Genomic DNA, 17888 nt, shown 5'->3' with positions numbered 1-17888 from the left:
CATCCCATAATCTCAAACCTCTCCGAAATCCTTATCTTTTTTTCTTAATCCTGCCACATTCCAAAATACCGCTCTCCATCCCCTCTCCTTTCTTATTCTCCCTTTCCCTTCTACCTCCTCTCCCTCTTCCTTCCCCTTCCCGTTCCCCCCTTCCTCTACCCTACACCCTAATTTTCCCCCTGCTCCTCCTTTCTGCTCTTCCCCTCCTTATCTACCAACCTTTCCTTCTCCTCCTCCCATCTCCACCACCTGTCTTCTATCATTATCCTTCCATACCCCAATCTTATCTTCTTCCCTGCATTCTCCTCCTTTCTCGCAATCTCCTCTAGTTTCCACCTCATCCTCCTTTCCTTCCACGTCCAGTCATCTAATATTCTCTCCTTCTTCCCCATCAGCCCACTCTTCTTCTTCCATACCTCCCTTCTCTGCTCCTCATCCTCCAACCTCATTAACACCATTTCTCTGCCCTTCTCTCTGTCTCCCCCTAGCCTTTTTACCTCTTTAACCCTCGCCTCTGCCCCTATATCTCTTATTATCCCCTCTACCCCCTCTTTTCTTTTTCTTTTTTTAACTTCTACTTCTCTTATTATTATATTCCTCCTTCTTTTCTTTCTATCCTCCATCTCCATCCTTCTTTCCATCTCTTTCCTCGTTCTCTCTATCTCCCCTCCCTCCTCTCTTCCCTTTCCTCTATCTCCTCCTTCCCCTTTCTCCCTGTCCTTCTCCAGCTCCATCACCCTCCTCTCTAATCCCTTAATACAATTCTTCAACTCCTCCCTTTCCTTCTTCCATCTCTCTTCCATCCCTCTCAATTCTTTTCTCATCTCCTCAATCCACCTCTTCATTCCCTCTTTCATCATCCTCCATTTCCACCCTCCATTTCCTCATTATCTCCTTCCATCCTCTCTCCTCTTTTCTATCTGGAGATCTAACCGTCTTCCTGCTTTTTAAAAATATACCCTCTTCGTTTCCCTCCCAGTCCTCCCTCTTCCTCTTTATCCATTCTTCCATATTCCCTTCACTTCCTCTTCTCTCCTTCCTAAACTTCGTACTCTTCCCTATTCCCTCTGCCATTCCAAATTTCTCTGTCCAATTACGCCCTCTACGTCTATGCCTTATACGCTCCCTATCTACTTGCTATCCACTTGCCTTTCTCTATGCTTCCTCCTCTATGCCTAAGTCCCTGTCTACTTGCCCTTCTCACTATCTCTACTTTTTATGCCCTGACTCACTTTTTCCCTCAACCTCTCTGTCCCTCTTTCCTCCCTATATTTTCCTCTCTCCACACACGCTCGTCACTCTCGCTCTTCCTCACTTGCCCTCACACACTCTCAAACCTCCTCTCTCACTTTATCCACCCGTTCACCACACTTTTCACAGCCTCTTTCTCTCCACGTGTCACTACTCAATGCACTGGAAGCGGAAGTCCACGTAAGATCTTATAATTCAATGTATAATAGTGTGAATTTCATTAAAATAACAAGTCGATCTATAGATAGATTAATTGGGTATCATAAAACAGAAATATAAAATAAATACGGACGCTTTATAAATCCAAAGAAGAATGACAAGACAATACATCCACTAAATGTGAGCATCTGATTACTCGAGAATTTAAAAACACGAGTATTGTACGATAAAAATTAAAAAGTTACTCACTTTTCAACATTATTATTTGAATTTTCGGTTTTAGACACATGTTTTTGTGTCGGCACAAAGAAATTCTCCAATTTTGAAACTTTATCAAGCACTTTTTGTTGCTTTTTAGACTTTTCAGCATTTAATTTTCTTCTTGCACTACCACTCAACTTTTTGTTAAACATTTTGTATTAGTTATCGATTAAAATTACTTTAAGATATACCAAATGTTAGTTAAACGCAACAGAAAAATATAAAAAATCTAAAGTAGTCGTGATTAAGACACAACAAGTTTACCTAAAAGCTGCGCTAGCTGCGATTTATCGTGGCAGTCTGCGACACAGAAACAATTGAATATTCCGCTCATTCATTGTTTTTTCGTTCGAATCTCTTTTGCTAGTAAAATGTTAAATAAAAGCCGCGAGTCAAACGAAAAATTCAGGAAAAAAGGCTAGTAAGAGCCAGGCGCGGAAATAAGGTGCAAAAAACTTATTCGTTTTTCTTTAAATTTCTTTATTCTAAAAAATGTACGTTTTGATGCTTTCTTCAGATCCTCAGCAAATTACAAAAACATACAAAATTATACATCACCACTCGATCCGACTTACAATTTGCTGAAGATGGATGATTCAAAAAAAGAATCAAAACGTACATGTTTTAGAATAAAGAAATTACAAAAAAAATTTTTAATTTTTAAATTTTTTAAAGCTATGGCACTCTTAGCGCTTTGGCGCCCTAGGGCTCCAGCCCCAAAAGCCCATATGTAAACGCGCCACTGGTTACAGTAAGTCAGATGCAGGAGCAACAGTGTTTACTGCAACAAATGCTCCAAGTATTGACCAAAAGGAGTGGAAATGCGGTCAAATCATCTCGAAGCAGTGATTCGGGCCAGGAGTCGCGGTCCGACGGAGTTCTCTTTCGCATACATCTATGTATTATTTTCACCGGCGCACGCCGTGAATTTATTGTCTCCACAAATTCCCAAATTCAAGAGAACAGATAAAAATTGTCCGGCTATGGGTGCAACATGTCGATCGCATTTCTCAAATTTATCGAGCTCTCGATGTAACGCTTCTTGCTGCGACAAATTGATTAGTGGGATTGGCAAGACGATGGTTCGATCTCGGGACTGGTGCAATGTTGAAATCCTGCAGCGGCTTCAGTGAAGCGATTATCAAGAGGTATGATCGTACCATTTTATTTAAGCTCTTCAAAAGATTGAAGCCAGAAAATGGAGTGCCGAAAAGAAACATTCTACGCCATGGATCGATTGGCATTAATGCACAGTTTTAATTTATCTCAAAAAGATTTGATTCAAATGCTAATTTTCGGAATTGGTAGCCAATCACTTAGGGCGTTGGCTACGACCCTACGGATCGAGATGATCGACCAATTTTTATAATTTCTTTATATTTTACAAACACGAAACTTTAAAGCTGAGTGACTAAGAACCGAACGCTGATGGTGGTGCGTTGATTTCGCAGAAAATAATTTTTCTGCGAAACTGATGAGTGCACAAGGCACATATTTTTCTTGGTGAATTTACCAAAACCTAATCATATTTAAATTCTCATTTTTAAGAATTTTATAAACCTTTCTTTACCTCCATAAAGAGACGTAGGCGAAAAGAATATCGGAGCGAAGTCGCTGAATCGGAAACCGAACCCGAATCTTTTGCTTGCCGGGCGATTGCTCTCACCACTCTTTATATTTTATTTAAACTTGTCATATATTCGTAAAATAATTTTTTCGAATTATAATATATCTTTATATTTCTTACGTTTTTACAGCAATGCTTTTTAATTAATTTTATTTACATTATACAGGTAATTTAACATAATTCTATTTACAACATATACTTAAATTTGTTAATACATGTATGTACACAGTTCAATGCATATCAGTTTTTAGTTTTTAATGTTTTGACACGGGCACACTAAGTTTTGTTTGTCATTTTGTGAAAATTGATATACCTTTTACATTTGGCGTGTTATCTTCTGATCTTATATTTTTTTGAGCTCTAAAATCGATTTTTTTAATTTAGCGTATTTCTTTTTCTTTTAAAAAGTTATATTTTCTTGACTTTAATTTAACAATTGGACGGCGATTGACTTGTATGTAAAAAATTACTGAGAAAATAAGACTTTTTAATGTTTACAAACAAGCGTCGATTTCGCAGAAAATAATTTTTCTGCGAAATTGATAAGTGCACAGGGCACATATTTTACTTGGTGTATTTACCAAGATTTAAATTATCATTTTTGAAAATTTTATAAACCCCTCCTTAACCCTCAAAAGACGTAGACGAAAAAAATATCGGGAGAAAGTCGCTCAATCGGAAATCGAATCCGAGTCTTTTACTTGCCCCTAAAGGGATGGTTTATAAAATTCTCAAAAATGAGAATTTAAATCATGGTAAATACACCAAATAAAATCCGTGCCATATGTACTTATCAATTTCGCAAAAAAATTATTTTCTGCGAAACCGACGCACAAACATCTACGTATGGCTCTTAATCACTCAGTTTTCTAATTTGCTTGTTTATAAAATAAAGTATATATATATATATATATATATATATATACAGGGTGGACCATTTTAATCCATCCAGTCGAATATCTCGAAAACCAAGCCCGGGAGAGAAAAATGTTTCAGACAAAAGTTGTATGGTTTCGAAGGGGCCATAAGATGGTACCATTGGTTTGACCTTGAAAAGTCATTTGACGGTCACGTGAAGGTTACTTCAAGTTTTTTAAATGGAACACCCTAAATATTTTTACAGATTCTTGTAACTCATCTCGAGAGCTTTCCAAAACACTTATGACAAAGTATTTTTCATTAAGTATTTTTTGAGTTATAAGGCTTCAAAATTGCAGTATTTTGACATAAAATACAAGATATCTCATAAAATATTCATTTTTTAATTATCTTACTCTAATACTTTTATGCACAGAATAATGAGACGAATCAATTGGTGTAAAGAAAACACATAATTATGTTAAAGTAAAAATCTGAATTTGCAACTAACAGTTACACATTTTTACTTTAATATAATTATGTGTTTTCTTACCCCTTCCTGCTCCCCCACGACCCCCTCATCCGTCTGGATGAGGAGGCCTTGTTTCCTCTGGGTGGGGGGACTCCTCTATCTCCATGATGGACGTGGCATCTGAGTCCCCTTGGGAAGGGGGGGCCGATAAATCGGTCTCCCCACACTCCACTACAGAGGACTCCTCCATTTTCTGGGTCACCTCCGCCGGGGGAGACTCCCTCCCCGCACCTGACGGAGGCACCCTTCGCCTCTTCCTCCTGCTCCCCGCCTCCATAGGCGAGGAGCACTTCTTGTCCCCACCCAGGGCATGGTCGGCAAGGACCCAGATCAGCGCATAAAGCGCATTCGAGGTGTCCGGGGACACCGCACCGATAGCACCAATTGCCCGGTACACCTCGGACCTACAGGCGGCACCAATGTGTCACCCCCTGAGGCATCTAAACACCTCAGGGGGCCACTGGTGCCGCTCCCTCTTCCCTTCCTCCCTTTCCTCAAGGAGAAAGGCTGGTCCGGAGGTCCCTTTTAACAAGGAGGATCCCTCCGGAACAGCTCCTTCCTTCTTTCTCGCCTCACCCCGTCTAGCCACTACCGCAGCCCATGTGGGCAAAGCGGTAAGCCCCTCGCGGGGGGTGGGAGGTTCCGGGCGTGAACCCTCTTATATCCCCCTCGAAACCATACAACTTTTTGTCTGAAACATTTTTCTCTAAAATGCTCTGTCTCCAAAATAAAAGAATGGTACAGGTAGTCATGGACACCCTGTATATGTGTCCGCATGTATACGCATCCGAAGCACAGGGCAATATGTGTTGTCCTTTGCTTTCTGTTTTGATTTTTTCTGCCATCACACACACACACACACACACACACACACACACACACACACACACACACACACACACACACACACACACACACAAGGGGGGTCTTAGGCGCCCCTCCCGCACTCACCCCGTCCACCTCGCTTCGCGGGGAAAGTTGCAAACCCATGTGAACTTTGCTTTTTCTTGCAACGTACATGCGAAGCGCGGTGGACGGACTAGGTGTGGAAGGGGGGAGGGCGAATGCCCCCCACTTGCACCCGTGTGCATGCGTGCGTGCGTGCGTGCGTGCGTGCCAGATAAAGTAACAAATACAATAATTATGGCATTTCGAAATAAAACATTTTTTTGTTTATAACTTTCTAACAAACAACGAGTGACGACTAAAACCTTAAGAAAACACATAATTATGTTAAAGTAAAAATGTGTAACTGTTAGTTGCAAATTCAGATTTTTACTTTAACATAATTATGTGTTTTAATTATGCCAATTGATTCGTCTCATTATTCTGTGCATAAAAGTATTAGAGTAAGATAATAAAAAAATGAATATTTTACGAGATATCTTGTATTTTATGTCAAAATACTGAAACTTTGAAGCCTTATAACTCAAAAAATACTTAATGAAAAATACTTTGTCATAAGTGTTTTGAAAAGCTCTCGAGATGAGCTACAAGAATCTGTAAAAATATATAGGGTGTTCCATTTAAAAAACTTGAAGTGACCTTCACGTGACCTTAATATGACTTTTCAAGGTCAAACCAATGGTACCATCTTATGGCCCCCTCGAAACCATACAACTTTTGTCTGAAACATTTTTCTCGCCCGGGCTTGGTTTTTGAGATATTCGACTGGATGGATTAAAATGGTCCACCCTGTATATATATATATATATATATATATATATATATACATTTATATATATATATATAAATACATATATATATGTATATATTGTATATATATATATATATATATATTGTATATATATATATACATATACATTTTATTTAATACACAGCACGGCACCTTTATTACAATGAGAGAATAACGTCATCCACGATTAAAGACTAAGTCCGTTACGTGGTCAAGATGATTAAAAAAATGTTATTTGGCTCACGTTCGAAACGAGTCAATATCGATTCAGAGCTTAAAAATCAAACTCCCGAAAACTGCGAATGTACACACAACTCGCTGTTACATAAGGTATTCGTCAACTCTGCCATTATAAGAACGGTTCTATAAACCGGGTGTTATTAAAATACCTTACAATTCGGCCGTTTACTGGGTGTTTATCCGTCCCTTGAATGACTTGTATTTCTACAAAATATAATTAATCACAAATATTTTAAGTGGGACACCCTATATATTATTGCATATTCTTGTAGTTTATCTCGAGAGCTTTCCAAAACACTATAATCAAATGTTTTTTTTTGTGAAGTATTTTTCGAGTTATGAAGCTTAAAAGTTTCAATATTTTGACATCAAATACGAATATCTCGAAAAATCTTCATTTTTCGATTATCTTACCTTAATACTTCTATGCACAGAATAATGAGACAAATTAGTTGGCGTAATTAAAACATAATTATGTTAAAGTAAAAATGTGTAACTGCTAGTTGTAAATTCAGATTTTTTTCTTAAAGATAACTATGTGTTTTCTTTACACCAATTAATTCGTCTCATTATTTTCTGCATAAAAATATTATGGTAAGATCGAAAAATGAATATTTTACGAGATATTTCATATTTGATGTCAAAATATTGGAAACTTTAAGCCTCATAATTCGAAAAATATTTCACGAAAACACATTTGACTATAGTGTTTTGGAAAGCTCTCGAGATAAGCTACAAGAATATGCAATAATATATAGGGTGTCCCATTTAAAAAAAATTAAACATGATCTTCATGTGACCTTCAAATAACTCTTCAAGGTCAAACCAATGGTACCCTCTTATGGCCCCCTTGAAACCAAATAACTTTTGCCTGAAACATTTCTCTCTCCCGGCCTTGGTTTTCGAGATATTTGATTGGATCGATTAAAATGGCCCACCCTATATATATATAAAGTGTCCGGTAATAATCTCTCCACCTCTTTAAGGCAGATAAAGCAGGTCAAACTGAACATAAACGTCCTCTACCATTTTGCGATCTTTGTAAAAATTACCGAGAAATTAATTAACAAAGATTTACAAATCCGGGTGAGTATAAGCGCGCGGCAAGAAGGTCCATCCTACTGCTACGCAATACTAGGCGCGCTACTCATACGTATCCATTGCCAGTTGTAGACCACTCCTCCTATCATTCAATGAGCGCCTAGTAATCGCGTAGCAGTAGGATAGGCCTTCTCGCCGCGCGCTTGTACTCGCCCGGATTTGTCAATCTTTGTTAATTAATTTCTCGGTAATTATTACGAAGATCGCAAAATGGTAGAGGACTTTTATGTTCAGTTTGACCTGCTCTATCTGCCTTAGAGAGGTGGAGTGATTATTACCGGACTCCCTGTATATATATATATATATATATATATATATATAGTCCGATAATAATCACTCCACCTCTATATATATATATATATAAATGTCCCAGACTTCTCATCTGTTAATGGTATATTTCTGAGGCCATTTGAAGACGAAAATCCTAATACCAAAATGTCAAGGCTGCAATAGTTTTTAAATGGTAAGGGGTTAAAGTTGACCAACTAGCATGACAAACCTTCACGCGCTCAGGCATGTCGCATATTGAAAGTGCCCCCACACTAAATTTAATTATCGACATTAAAATATTGATAAATTATGTATTTAATTTACTGTTAAGTTGTTGTTACGTAGTAATATTACTACTATTACGTAGTAATTTATTGTTATTAAAATAATTTTATAAATTTATTTTTTTCATGTGCAGTTAATAAATTTGTTGCGCGCGGAATTACGAGGATTTTCTGTCATTGTGAGGATATTCTAATATCAAACTATTGCAGCCTCGACATTTTGGTATTAGGAGTTTCGTCTCTAAATGGCCTCAAGAATACACCATTAATAGGTGATATGATAAGTCTGAGACACCCTGTACACACACACACACACACACACACGCACACGCACACGCACACGCACACGCACACGCACACGCACACGCACACGCACACGCACACGCACACGCACACGCACACGCACACGCACACGCACACACATACACACACACAGGGTATTAAAAAAGTATCGCATACGCTCAGTGCCATTCGATAGAAAATGAGAATCTAAGAAAAAATATATAATACTATTTTTTGATCCGATGAATAATTTCACCGCAATTAATTAAGTATTGTTTTAGATAAAGTCTGCTTAGTCTTCCAAAATAATTATTAATATTAGTTAAATTATCTTGTCTTCTTACTTATTAAAAATAAATTCTTTCATTAAAGTAACAAAGTCTATCGTGATGATTGTTCCTGTAAATTATTTTGTTGCTTATATCAAAAAGAAGTTGAGTAAAATAAATAAATAAATCGCAAGCACTTTCGTTCCGCTCGGTACGAGAGCATGAGTGCGATAGCCGTCGCTCCGCAGCCTTTATCACTTCGCGCGCTCCGCCCTTGGCTTCCTTTTGTAGCTCCGCGCTGATTGACTGATTACAATAATTAATTGTGGCAAAATTATTCATCGGATCGAAAAATAGTATTAGACATTTGTTCTTAAATTCTCATTCTCTATCAAATTGCACTGAGCGTACTTTTGTAACACCGGGCAAAGTTTCGTCTCCCATGCCCTCCCACATAAAAAAATATAAGAAAATTTGAGAGCGTGGAAACTAACCAAGGCTGGTAGTACTGCGTGGACATTTTATTTCTGGATTAACAAGGTTACGACGTATTTTCTTTATCACTTTCGGCTAGTCAATCAGTCTCAATCAGTTTATCCTAGGAAAAACTAGTGCCCTGGAATGTGTGTTTTCATATCAAGACAAACTAGTTTTTCCTAGGCTAAGCTGGTTAATCCTAACGCGTTTCGGATGAACTAGTGCGGTCTAGGAAAAATTAGTTTATCCTGAAATCGGGTTTGGCTGGTAACATATAAGAGTGATTCAAAATAACCTAATCGTTTGTCCTTGAAATGTCATATTCCTGAATGAATTCTGAGACGATTTTTCCTTTGGCAAAATTTTATCCGAAGCTTAGTTTTCAAGTTATAAAAGAAAATAGGTAGCGAATTACGGCACGCGTACAGGCGGTAGGCAGGAGCGGCGCAACTCATTATCCGACGCGGGCGATTATGTGAGGCACTCACTGCAATCAGCTGTTATCTACGCGCGATGTGTGTGTATGTGTGTGCGTGTGTATGTACACACACACATACACACTCTCTCTCTCTCTCTCTCTCTCTCTCTCTCTCTCTCTCTCTCTCTCTCTCTATCTCTCTCTTTCTCTCTCACTCATTTATTCTTACCTTGTAGAAATGTTTGATGTCTTCTGATGGATAATTGTATATAACTGGAGTAGACTCACGTGATTGTTATCATCGCGTCGACGTCGACATCGTCGCAGTCTGTTGTCGTAGACTATTGTCGTCCGCAACGAATTTAAAATAATTTTTAATAATTAATCGCTAATTGTGATTGAGTGTTGTGATTAATAAATGATTTTTGATCAAGTCTGAGAGAATTTTCTCTTAGAATTTATCTTGAAAATCATGGTAATCGTGGGACAATATGGCATGGAAAGAATTTTATGCGAATTTCTCTGATTAATATTTATTACATTAAAAATAATAAAATCATAATAAAATATAAAATGTTTGATTAATTTTACTAAACTGCATAGTAAAATTAATCAAACATTTCATATTTTATTATTGTAATAGATATTATTATTTTTATCGTGATAAATATTAATCAAAAACATTCTCATAAAATTTCTTTCATACCATATTGTCTCACGTTTACTATGATTCTCAGGGTAATTCTAAGAGAAAATTCTCTCATCTGTGTGCGTGAGTGTATTCGTCAAAGTCGATACAATTTTTAATAGAAAAAAAATTCGTTTATTATTCGGTGTGTCACGGTGTATCAACGTCTCGTTGCGAGTCTACTCCAGTCGTATACAATTATCCATCAGAAGACATCAAACATTTCTACAAGGTAAAAATAAGTGAATGAGAGAGAGAGAGAGAGAGAGAGAGAGAGAGAGAGAAAGAGAGAGAGAGGGAGAAAGAGAGAGAGAGAGAGAGAAAGAGAGAGTGTGTGTGTGTGTACATACACACGCACACACATACACACACATCGCGCGTAGATAACAGCTGATCGCAGCGAGCGTTTCGCGTAATCGCCAACGTCGGATAAATGAGTTGCGCCGCTCCTGTCTACCTCCCGTACGCATGCGGTAATTCGCTACCTATTTTCTTTTATAACTTGAAAACTAAGCTTTGGATAAAATTTTGCCAAAGGAAAGATCGTCTCAGAATTCATTCAGGAATACGACATTTCAAGGACAAACGGTTGTTTTGAATCACCTTGTATATATAATTATATTATATTTATATTATTTGTATATATTGTATGTATATAATATATATATATATATATATATATATATATATATATATATATATATATATATATATTCAATAAAACTTACCGTAGTAACCGTATATGCATCCGCACTACATGTCGCATTTCCTGTCTGCAACTGAAGAGATCGGAATTTATATTATTAATGCGCAAAACTAATACTGACATTTGACCGCAAATATGAAACACAAGGGTGACCATAATGCAATCAGCTGCGCTTTGTCCGAAACCACTGACGAATACAAATGGTAATTCCAAGGCATAAGTAATCATGTAAGTACGCAAGTTCTCGACCGCATAAAACAGATGAAAGCGATAGGGCAGTAGGTAAATTACTTGGGTCATATTCTCATTGATTATTATTTTGGGGAGTCCTGAAAAAAAAACATTCAATTATATCAGCATTAATTTGGAAAAAGACATATTTATAGAAGAAAAGATGGAAATATGAAACAGGATTACGCAGTAATCAAAATGTATGCAGTATATGTCAGCAAATTGACATCAATTGTCCACATTAAACTTGCGATTTGTCAACAAAGGTGATTTACAAAACGTTAGAGATTAATGGAAAAAATCGAACAAAATCTGTATGCAGAGCTGCCAAATTCTGGGAAATTAGAACCCCCATCACTTATCACGGAACATTACTAACACAAACGTAGCGTATATATGTATAGGAGCTAGCTTGCCGATGCCAACTACACGCACACACGCTACGTCTGTGTTAGTAAGTTTTCGTGATATGTAAAGATTCTGATTTCCCGATCTGGCTGTTTTGTCTGCACGTACACATAATCTGATGATAAATTGGAGCAAAAACCGAGTCAAAGTTGCGGATGATTGTAGATTCTCAGTTTCTGCTAACTGCTATTAGATTATATTAGTCAGTTCTGTTATAGTTCTGTTTACAATTTACCTAATCAAAATTAACAAACTCTATTAAATTTTTAGCTTTTCTGCTGAAACTTTTGTAGCACATATTTAACAAAGTTCAAACAAACTAAATTGACTGGGTAGTAACATGAAAAAGTAGACATAATTTCTCAAATTACTGCAGCACGATTTATCGATAATTACACTAAAAAAATATTTCGCTAATGTAGATAGATTTCTAGATGTCTCAATTAAAATTTATTGCTACTTTTTGTATCTATTAGAATATTGTTTGTCACGTATAGAATTTATAGCAGTAATATTCTAGCAATAAAGCAATACCTCTAGAAAATTTAGATCCCATTGCCAAATATTAATCACAAATATAATTGTCCTTGACAATAGGCCTTAAAGAAGACACCACAGAAAAATTTTCTGTCTAAATTACACTAATAGTACAAGTATAAATTCTGTTTCCGTCATTGAAATTGATTAAGTGCAAAATATATGCAATATTTGTTAATAATTTATCTGTTTCAGTTAATTTTTTACACCTAGAAAATGTTTGTTGAGGTTGCAAGATTATTTTTTTGAGTGTATAGTAACCATAATCATTATATTTTATTTGAATGACTAGAAAGTACTGATATCAATATCATACTATTTATTGTTGTCAGGCTTATTATGTTTTTTAGTTATAAAACTTAAAAGGTAAAATTAAAAGTATTTTCTTATCTTTATTAATAAATTTAATTATTTTCTGTAGTGTATAGTAATACTTATATGTATACTTTTTTTAATTTCTAAAGACAAATTTTTTATTCTTGTTTTTAAAGTATAATTTTTTTCCTTTATACGTAAAAAAATTTAATAAAAATTTATTTTAAAATATATTTTAAAATTCCTGATATTTTTTATTGCGTACAACTGTCCATACTTAAACATGCAAAAGTAAATAAGTTGTCAAATTAAATAGTTAAATAGTAATTCTCAAATAAATAAAAAAAAATTAGAGTACATCTTCTTTAAGATTTAAAATTGTTATGTTTTTAGATAGCAAAATGTTAGTATAATAGTATGCCAATAGTATGCAAGCAAATTTAATTATACTATATATAATTTAGTATAATTAGTATGCTAGTAGTATACAAGCAAATTTAATTATGACTTTACATCAGATTCCGTACCTGTAACAGGTTTCGTTTGTATTGCGTCCTTATTAAGTTTAGTTTATACTAATATTGTTTATTAATATAGCATATAGTGGAAATAAAACAAAAATTGAGTATTATTTGCTATTACATCGTGATAACGTAGCAAATGTACCACGATCTATTATATCAGACACTGATGGCAGAAATGCAGTAGAAATTAAGCATGAAAGTAATTCAAGTAACAGAGGTGTATGTAGTTGAAGGTAGCACTGGCTCAGACATCCCCTCCTATATATACTTTGACCTTGACATATGTTGTCAAAGTCGTGACCCTGATATAATAACTTCCAAAAGGTGTTAGCTGTCAGTCATTGTTTATTAAAAATGATAAACAAAACGTTTGATAAAATAGGACATGATTTTCTGATACCATGTCATTTTATGAAGCACACTCTTAACAGATCTATTTATTTAAACATGATAAATTAAATTTGTGGGCAGGGAAGGTTCCGTCTCTTCTCCTGCACATCTATCTCGAAGAAAACTAACTCGTATCCAAGGCGTGAAATAGACTTTGCTTCGCGTTATTAAAAATGTACATCTTATTATCCGAAACTTTTTTTGGTAATAACTTTAGTAACTTTAGTAATCTATGATATACTCACATACGTTTTTAATTTATTACACAAAACGAGGTTTAGTATTAGGTTTCAGAAGTTCCACGGAATTCGAGATTTTACATTAAAACTTCCTGTATTGTCAATCTTAGTATTTCATTCCTTAAGTTTGCAAATCCTCAAGTTTTATCATTTTTATTTATTTTTATATACATAGTGTCAGAAAATTACATATAATTCATAAAAATTCATAAAATTCTTTTGTTTATAACTTTTAATGAACAACAATCGACACTTTCTGAAAGTTATTCATGACCATAATAAGATATCAAGGTCAAGATTATAGGAGGGAAGACCCTTTTTCTTAAGGATAATTTATATTAAAAAATATAAATAGATATAGAGCACTTATCAAACATATTACACAATATACTGATTATTTACGAATCAAAAAATGATAAATTGCAATTAATTTCGATGAAAGAATAGATCATATTGATAAAATATCTATATTGATAAAAAGTGATAAATAATGTATGTATTTTATGTTAAGTAATATAAGAACAGATAAAAATTTATCACACATATGTAGGTGTATAAGGGGGATTCAATCCGCAGTCTTCGAGGGGGGTGCGGGGCAAGCGGGAACCGCGGGCGCGGGAGATGACGTCACGCGGGACCGCGGTGCAGCCGCTAAGGGAGGGGTCTGTGGAGAGGGGTAGAGATCCGCAACGCAACCAGTAGGCGAGGGGTCTGCGGAGTGAAGAGAGAGATCCGTGGCGTAACCGATGAGTCCGCGAGTAGGGAGAGGGATAGAGAGAAATAGCGCGATAGGCGTTCGCAACGCGGTAGAGAGACGGCGCGATAGGCGTTTATAACGCGGTAGACAGAGACGACGCAATAGGCGTTCGCAACGCGATAGACATATGGCATAGGATAGAATAAGGAGAGCGCTATATGCATTTTGCATGGCCACAGTATATACAGTAGCACAACTCTCCCGATTTTGTGTTGGCCAAAATGGACTGCGCATGCGCGAAATAAGGGAGTTGATCCAGTAACGCCATCTAAACTTCTCTCTCACTCACTCTTCATTATTTCATTCTCTCTCTCTTTTTATTCCTGACTGCTGTCAAAACCTAAATATAAAAACTAGAAAGAGCACAATACGGCATGACGGTAAGATGGTGAGAGAAAGAAAGAGGGAAAGGATAGCGAAGGTGCGTTAAGATGAAAGTTAAAGGCGCACGCGAGAAAATAAATTTTTATATTCATTTTAGTAGCAATTTTTTTATATATTAAATAATAACTTATTATTAATTATACATATAATATATGATGGAATAAGGATAGGATAGATGAATGAGGCGCAAGCAATATACATGTTTAACATAAATTTTTATTCAAAAAGTGGGTGTATATACAGGATGTCTCATAATTCGCGAACTACCCGTCAGGTACAGGTATAGTATGTTAAACTGAGTCTGAGAGTCACACACATAGTTGTCAATGCAGAGCGTTCCTCCCATCGCTTCGTCGGCGCGCTTAGTATCAAGTAACAGTGGGAGGCTTCTTCGTGCCGCGCGTTTCTGCCGGGCGCCAATTGGCTGATCTCTTATAATTAATATTTCATTAGCTATTGCGAAAATTGCAAAATGGTAGATAACTTTTATACTCATTGTCAGTTTAACCTACTCTACCTGCACCTGACGGGTGGTTCGCGAATTATTGGAGACCCTGTATATATATATATATATATATATATATATATATATATATATCTATATATATATTATATAATATAATATATAATATAATATGTAATATAATATATAATATAATATATAATATAATATAAAATATATAATATAAAATATAAAATCGGTTTTTAGCGCGAGAACTGCTTCTATAACAGAAAAAAATAATTTTATTAGCATCTTAAAAATATATATATTAAAAGTTCGCATATATTATATAGAGATACTGACAATAGGGCTTCTCCCCGAATAATCTACGGAGGTTAGGTTAGGTATTTAGGATAAACATATATATATATCTCCACATGTAAGGATACACCTTGGCTATAGTGCGAGCACTAACTCTTTCGCCCTACAAATCTTCCCATTCTTCACACTTCCGGCGGTAGGCCCGCACCCAGCGCACCTCATTGGTGGTGATTACATTGGTAATATTATGAATGATAAAAGCGTATACATATATTATAAATAAAAGATAAAAGCGTATAAAAATATTATAAATATAATAAAAACTACTTACATCGTCGAATGGGGTGCGGTGGCGACTACATTGGTAATGCTATGAAAGATAAAAGCGTATAAATATATTATAAATATAATAAAAACTATTTACATCGCTGAATAGGACGTCCAGTAACGCTCGAAATAGAGCGCGGGCCAAATTCTTCGCCCGGAGAAGTTCTAAGCGACATATCGCTTCTCGAAAATCGTATCCATAAAAGACATCATTTTTGACATTTTTGTTTTATTTTTCATTTAAATGAATCCACGTCACTCGACCATTTTATAACAGCTCCAATGGGAGTTAGGTAACGGCTCGGTAAAAAAGAGTAGGAGATGTGCATGACATAAGAGTTAATACGAATGCTTACTCTTCACAGCTGATAAAAAAATTAAAAGCTGGCGTGTGAAAAGACAACTGTCGTTTCACACGCATTCATACAGATAATTATAATAAAACGATTATTAAATTACGACATAATCAAATAAACATCAAACAGATATGTATTGAACATTGATCAACATCGATTGAAACATTGATCCAATCATGTTTGAACCACTATCGTACATCAAACAAACGTCGATTAACATCAAACAAACATCTATCGAACTGCGATGAACATCGATCCAACCATGTTTGAGCCCTATCATACATCAAATAAACATCTTAATATCATGAATTAAAATATAATATCAGATGCATCTGCATCACGAACTGAAATGTAATATTCATCACGGATGTATACATGGATAAGATATATAATACTTGCTACAGATCGATCTAACCATGTTTGAACCACTATTGTACATTAAACAAATGTCGATCAACATTAAACGAACATCGATCAACATCAAACAAACATCTATCGAACCACGATGAACATCGATTCAACCATGTTTGAACCACTATCGTACATCAAACGAACGTCAATCAACATCAAATAAATAGCAAGCAAACATCTTTCGAACCAGGATGAACATCGATCCAACCATGTTTGAACCACTATCGTACATTGTTACGTCCTGTAGACTTCACGATTCTTTCTTTTCGAAAGGAATGCATAAACATTTAGAGATAGTGATTCTAAGAACGCTCTACAGCGAAATATCAAACCGTGAGAGCTATCACTTTAGTCACACTCCACGAATATTACGTTACGTGGACGATAAAATTTTTAACAAACCTCCGTAAGGCGAGACTAACTCTAAATAAGACAACCAAAGAAATCTTAGAAATCAAATAGAGCATAAACACTTGAACGGCTCTCTAAACTCTAAAAGAATTTTAAATAAAACAGAGTCACCGTAACTCGAAACAGTTGTTTAGAACTGCAATCATAAATTTGAAACGGCGACGAAAATTTAAGAAGTATTCGATAAGAGAGCTCGGCTGACGGACCACCTAAAGTGACAGCTGTTTATAATAAATTTCTAAATAGTGATAAGCGACTCTGACGGTACCAAACTCCTCATTGGCCAAACGAAAAAATCTCTTGAACCAATAGAGAAGAAATTTCTGAGACTCGAAGTCGAAAGAAACACCACCTAAGCATATGGGGGCGTTAATTAAAATTCTAATTCGTCCAATTGCCCAATAGAGAGGAGGTACGAATTCTAATATTTAATGCGAAGAAATGCGCCGCGATCACTACTATGGTTCTATCTCTCGTCTACGGTACTAATTATTTTCTTCAACCTCGGCTTCGAGACGCGGAATTAATTACTCTATCTTCGTTGTTAATTATTCGAGTGTTAACACCTTCGAGTATTAATATTTTCGATTCCGCGACGTGTGCTTTGGCTGATATTTAACGCAGACTCTCTGTGAAATGGTTGAAGGTGAATTAAAATTTCAAGACAGTATTGAGTGTTAAACGTTTCAAGTGATCGTGTCATCCAACGCAAAGGG

The 17888-nt window shown here is 35.8% G+C and overlaps 1 protein-coding gene across 2 annotated transcripts in view; it reads right to left on the bottom strand.

The window, feature by feature from the left end:
* The window catches only part of LOC140674553 (odorant receptor 4-like), a 154510-nt gene that overhangs the window by 106857 nt on the left and 29765 nt on the right, over positions 1-17888 (bottom strand). For both annotated transcript variants that reach the window (XM_072908164.1, XM_072908165.1), the window contains exon 3: positions 11142-11448. In XM_072908164.1, the coding sequence (XP_072764265.1) occupies positions 11142-11448 (307 nt within the window). The remainder of the gene's footprint in view (positions 1-11141; positions 11449-17888) is intronic.

Source organism: Anoplolepis gracilipes, chromosome 16, assembly GCF_047496725.1.
Source record: "Anoplolepis gracilipes chromosome 16, ASM4749672v1, whole genome shotgun sequence".
Lineage (NCBI taxonomy): Eukaryota > Metazoa > Arthropoda > Insecta > Hymenoptera > Formicidae > Anoplolepis > Anoplolepis gracilipes.
This window is presented reverse-complemented; position numbering and strand designations above follow the sequence as displayed.